Source organism: Cucumis sativus, chromosome 6, assembly GCF_000004075.3.
Source record: "Cucumis sativus cultivar 9930 chromosome 6, Cucumber_9930_V3, whole genome shotgun sequence".
Taxonomy (NCBI): Eukaryota; Viridiplantae; Streptophyta; class Magnoliopsida; order Cucurbitales; family Cucurbitaceae; genus Cucumis; species Cucumis sativus.
Genome location: NC_026660.2, coordinates 10,314,046 through 10,319,985, shown reverse-complemented (window position 1 = coordinate 10,319,985; position 5,940 = coordinate 10,314,046). Strand labels below are relative to the sequence as shown.

General features: G+C 32.7%; 1 protein-coding gene across 3 annotated transcripts; it reads right to left on the bottom strand.

Moving 5' to 3' along the window:
• Positions 1–1,267: 1,267 nt before the first annotated feature.
• Positions 1,268–4,851, bottom strand: LOC101218867 (SNF1-related protein kinase regulatory subunit beta-3). Of its 3 annotated transcripts, none has more exons than XM_004145707.3 (4): positions 4,727–4,851; positions 4,312–4,413; positions 1,933–2,027; positions 1,268–1,843 (listed from the first exon to the last, which is right to left on the bottom strand). In XM_004145707.3, exons 3-4 carry the CDS (start codon positions 1,957–1,959, stop codon positions 1,517–1,519), a joined length of 354 nt encoding a protein of 117 aa, XP_004145755.1. In that variant the 5' UTR covers positions 1,960–2,027; positions 4,312–4,413; positions 4,727–4,851; the 3' UTR covers positions 1,268–1,516. The 3 variants fall into 3 exon arrangements, with proteins under 3 accessions (XP_004145755.1, XP_011657018.1, XP_031742408.1); XM_011658716.2 differs by having other exon boundaries at positions 4,635–4,732; XM_031886548.1 differs by lacking the exon at positions 4,727–4,851 and adding an exon at positions 4,510–4,633.
• Between the last annotated feature and the right edge of the window lie 1,089 nt (positions 4,852–5,940).

The window sequence follows — 5,940 nt, the reverse complement described above, 5'->3', positions numbered from 1 at the left end:
AAAAAGGTAATTGATGGTAAGGAGGAAATAGAAAAAAAGAAAAGAGAAGAAAAAGTATGGAATATGGAAGGAGATGTCGAAATCAAGAATGGTGCGGTCCATAATGGTAAGGCGGCAGGAAAATTGAAAACGAGGCGAAGGTTGATATTAAATTTTGGGTTCTAAGTCACGGGGTTGGCCTCCAAAAGTAAAATCTTATGAAATAACATTTAGTTTCAAAGGCTTCAACATTTAGTTACAAACGACTAATTCAATTTGAGGAACACATTAATGTGAGACTCCAATTTCACGTCAATATGAGCTTTCAATTTCTTCAATTTTGGAACATATAAATAAACAATAATAATGGTGATTGAAAATGAAGTAAGCTAAAGAAGAGAACAAGACTTTAATGTGGGCGTCCAATTCACGGGCATCTCCCCTCCTAAGGAGACACAATTTTTAAGGTTTTTGTTTGTAATCATATCAATATACTATCTACTCTTTTAAATTTCTTTTTAAGTTGATATGTTAATTGACAAAATTATTGAAAATATTCAATCAAATTTTGCTACTTTTTTATTTTAAAGTTTGATTAAATAACAGAATGGTAGTCTTTAGGGGCATCTGCTTCTTTCTTCCAATTCCAGACTTTATTCCTTCTTTTACACACAACATTTACGGCTTCTACTTCTACTACTGTTTCTTTTTTCATTGTGTATTTATTTATCTGTCAGGGACTTAATATTTTAAGGAAAAAATAGTTTTTTTTTAATATAAATTTAAGAAAAATGGTGAAATGTTTTCAACTTTCCTATGTTAGATGAAATAATATGGTTTATATATATATATATATATAATGAGGTAATTATGGTTGAATTGGGTTTAAGTCTTTTAAGGCTAAATTTAGACTTCACTGATGCAACCAACATGGACCTTAGGATTATTCTATTTCTACCGAATACCAAAACTTTATTTATTTTTTGTTTAAAGTATATTATATTTTAATAGATATTTTTGTTTGTGATTAAAGAGTGTTCAAGGAAGATAAACTACATTGGGCCGCTTGACCCACCAAGAGAAAGTTAATTACATTTTCTACATATCTAACTGGCCGACCTGCTGATACTTTCGACAAGATTTGGCCAATGGTTCATTCAATGATGCGTTGGTTTGGTATCTTCCCATCACTAAAACCCCAAATCTTTAAACATTGTCTTTATTGTTTTCAAATTAGATACACATCTAAACTTCTAGTACAAAAAAGAAAGTCGACTGAGAGTCCATGTCAACAGCCAGAACTAGAAGGATGCATATATGCTTGAATGTTTTCAATTAATGCACTAAACAGTTTAAAAATTACAGGTACAATATCTACTTTGTCAATCTTCATTTACTTGGTGAAGTTAAATGCTTCCACCCCTAACTTCAATGACATATCGAAATGTCATAAACATTTTCTATAGCTAAAATCCATGTAGCAATGTCCCACGGACTAATTCTAGTGAAAGTTTTCTCTTACGTATATGCATAACTACTAAGCCCTGCTACTTCCTCTTCTATGAACCGGTTTGTAAAGCACAACCGTGACGTATTTTGAATGAAAACGATGTGTGAATCCAAGAGCCACGACGGAACGTGGAGTCTCCCGGTTTTCAATAAAAAGATGGTTGAGAATCACATTCTGTGGCAATGGAAGAGTTTCACCAGCATCTCTACTGGCTGGCTGGCTGAGTAAGGTGTGCTGCAAATGAGGAGGGACGAGCGGTGGATCACGTGCCTCGTCTTCGCTCCCAACGTATATGTTGTTATAGGTTGAATCAGGGGACTTTGGGACTTCAAAACCCACTACAGTGGTCTGATCCTGTAGAAAGGTTACATATTTAAATCCCCATTTCACATAATTAGTTTATGAAAACACCTAGACCTAGATTTAGTACTTTAGCCGCTTACACTATCTTCAGAGTAAAGGTTGTTCATGTTGAAATGAAAGGTTCCAAGCTAACAGCAAAAACTCATCAATTGTAGAAAATTATAAAACTGGAAACCTGAAACGAACACAGGTTCTCTTTAGTAAGCATTCACACAAAAAAATTGTACAATAATTAGTATATACGATCTTGGAGTTGGTGTTTTAGACTAACTACTTTTATATCAATCGGGTATGCATACACTTTGATGGATATAAACTTAAAATGAACGTGAAAAAACATGACATTTCATTCTCCTAATACAAGTACTCAGAAACCAGACGAAGATGAGTTCTAGTTACTGTAGCACGTTCAACAGCATTTCTCTTCCATGCTATGTTTCCATTTGTATACTAACCAGAGTCTTGGGAAATTATTGAGAGACCAAGGAGACTATTGAGCAAGAATGAGTTTTCGGATCCAAGAATGTGCAATGGAAAAAACCCTTTAAATATTCTGAGTTTTCAGACTATCAAAGTTTCAAAAGTTGTAGAGTCAAACCACATTCTCCAATTTCAAGCTTAATAAAATTCAATGGAATGGAAATTTTTGGAAAACAATGCCTTATGTTAGTCTTTGAAGCATAGATTGGTGTAAATAAATGGAACAATACATGTATAGCCAACAGAATCTGATCGAAATATTTGTGAGGATATTTGGGAATAATGGGACAATGTTAAACTATAGCTTTTCTTCCATTGTTTTTTAATTACTCTCCTCTGATCACCTTGTTGCACCTGTGATCATTCTTTCCATGACTGAAAGTAGGGATGTTCAATGTTTACCCTCTAATCTTCATCAGGAGAGGTTACCTTAAGTAATTTATTCTCTTTTTCACAACTTCACCATTCACTCCCTTTTCGTTCTCACTCTAGAGGGTGGAATGTGGAAGAGGAATGTAAAAAATTTCCCCCAGCAAGACTCTGGCTCATACATGTGGATTGACTCTATTAACCTCATGCCGAGATTGCCTTTTCTTCTTTTGGAATCCTAGAACTGCAATGTTTTGTGAAAGTTCTTTGATGCATGTTCTTTGGGATGGCAATTTTATTGTAAGTGCAATTGAAAACAATTTATTAGGCTTTTGGAGTTGTTGTTTCACCTTTCACCGTAATCTTTAGGATGGGAAAGGCCCCATGGTAAGCTACTCACTTTCCATCTAAGGAACATTTGGCTTGAAAGAATAGAGATGTAGAGAGTTCTTGGGAGAAGGTTTAGGCATTGGCTGCTCCTTTAAGATTTCTCTAACAAAGGAGTCTAGAGCTTGTTTTGCAGTTAGTCAGCCATGAAAGCAATCACAAGAAGACCATAAATTTACAGACATTCAGAACAATGTGGCTGTGTGTATAGTTATGAATAGAGCAATCATACAAACAAAATAAACATTAAAGAACCAAGTTGTCTAATAAGTTATCCATAACATCCAATAATAGAGTTAGATAGGCAGACATTAAAAGAAGCATAGCTAGTCAGATATTAAAAGAAGCATACCAAACAATTTAATGATAAAAGACAGGAAATAAATCAAAAGACTATAACAAGTAAACAATGGAGAAATAAATGATTACACATATCAAGGTAAAGTCTTTCCATTTCTAGCAGTAAAGATAAAGTCATTCCTCAAATTCACAAGGAAATAGTATGGCTTAAAAACAATTTCATTGTCTACAAACAATCAAGACAGTACCAAACATTGGAATAGAACAAAGTTGCATTAATTCATCGATGATAGGTGTGATATTGGATCAACCTCTTACTAGATTATTGATGTGAGAATTGGAAGAAGCCACACCAAAGTTCTATTAAAAAAAGAAAAAAAGAAAGAATACATCGAGGAACAAAAAAAAAACATGCCGCAAAAAATAGGATGAGCAAGTACCACTTTGCTCTTTCCAACCATTCTGAAAACAACCTTCTATGAGCAAGTATTCCCAATAATTTCTCTCTCTATCCCCCCTCCCTACCACACACACAAACGCCTCAAGATCAGAAATCTATTTTGCTCATCAATGTATAACTCCCTCAATGCTGCAATTGGCTGTATCATGCTCTCAATTCAACATGCACATAGTGCAGATTAACAAAAAAAAAAAACGAAAGAGAAACAAATTGAAACCCTTAAGAGAAAAAATAAACTATAAATAACACGATGGGATCAAATATTAAAGGGAAAACAAAAACATCATAAGGGTAATAACATACATAAAATCTAATTGAGTATCTTTAAGCTATGCTGCAGGCACTCTCAAGCCCCAAAAGCGAAGAAGAAACGAAAATGATAAGCAAGAAAAACAAGCATTATGTAAAATGGAAAAGAAAAAATATATATATATCAAAGATTGTAGCTGAAGAGTAGATTGACCTGGATGATTAAAGAATTTGACCCTTCAACAAAGGTGGAGAGAAAGAGCAGAGCAACACCCAGAAACGAAAATGGAACAAAAATTGAATTCCCAAAGATAATCTGCAAGAAATTACAAGAAACCCATAAAAAAAATAGAGTCGGATAAGAAGAATAAGCAATGTAAACTGAAAAAAAAAAGCAAAAAATTGGAGGTACGTGAAATAGAAGAAGCAGAAAAAAGGGAGTAAAAGGGAAGAAAATAGAAGTTGAAATAGGAAAAACCCTGAAGAGTAAAGGATTTGGAAAGAAAAAAAGGGGGAAAAAGGTAAATGGATAGTTACAGAGAAAGGAGAGGGAGAGGTAATGAAGAAAGGAAGAAGAAAAAGATGAATTTGAAAGCTGAAAAACTCAAAAAAAGGCAAAGGGGACCAACACAGGGACTGCCTCCTCAAACGAATCCGCGAAAGGGAATCCTTCCCCCAACTGCTTATTTTAGAGGACGCACATGCTTCCTCTTCTTCTCTTCTTTTCTTTCTTTCTTTCTTTTTTCCCAAAATATTTATAAAAGATAAAAAAAAAAATTCGAATTTTATCGACTATAAACACGTCCATAATTGATAAAATCTAAAATTTTGTTATGTTTTATATATAAGATTGACGACTACCAACTCCGACCAAACATGGATGGAAGTTTACAACTTCTACTTCCACAACCATCAGGTTTAAAATGTATACTCTAAAATATATAGATGTAATACAGATAAATTGAAAATGAAATATTTTGAAGGAAAAAGAGCAGAGAAAAATAAATTTGAAGTGGTATAAAAAACATTAAACTAATAAATATATTTAATTCAAATTATGCAAATGAACTAACACTCTCTTTTACATTATATTGTTTTGATAAAAGATCATAATATTAACGTCATTTCAGAAAATCTACACACATGTATATACAGTTATCAAATGTAATATAAAAGTATTTAAATTAATTAAGGTATAACAATTTAAAAGTTCAATGAAAACAATTCAAACCAAATTCCTATCCCAAAATAAGGAATGCATTCTCCTAACTATGGATATTTGGCGTTTAGAAAAATGAACAAAATAAAATTTAAACAGAGTTGTATTTGAAAGAATGTTCAAACAAAAAAAATTTAATAAGATTTATAGCGAAGAGCCTACGTTGAATGTGATCTACTATTTTTTGTTTAATTTGATAATAGGTTGTAGGAATAGGATTTTCTCTTAGAAAATTGCATACATTCACACAAGATTTCGAAAGAAATGTAATTCGTGAAATTAAACTTTGATATATTGATGAATATTGTGAATACAATCTCTAGTATTTATTGTTTTGATGTTTTTTCTCTAATACAAGTTAAAACTTAGAGTTTTGTGTCTAATACAAGTTAAAACTTAGAGTAACTTGGAACTTTTTGATCTAATACAAATTAAAACTTAAAACTTTTTAATCTTCCAATATTGAGAGCTTCAATTATTACTTCAACAAAAGACCCTTTAAATGAGTGAGAAATGTGTCTTCATTTATAGAGAAACTTCATGGGCTTTAGGTGAGTTTAGGCCCATTTGCCCGTTGGACTTGAGCTTGGGCTCATTTGTATGTTGAGTTTGAGCTTAGACTTG

What these genes read in the sequence shown, in the direction of transcription:
- LOC101218867 (XM_004145707.3), bottom strand. Translation starts at nt 1,959, where the DNA reads ATGAACAACCTTTACTCTGAAGATAGT. An exon ending in ACCTTTACTCTGAAGATAGT is followed by an intron (nt 1,844 to 1,932) that starts GTAAGCGGCTAA and finishes ACCTTTCTACAG; the next exon opens with GATCAGACCACTGTAGTGGG.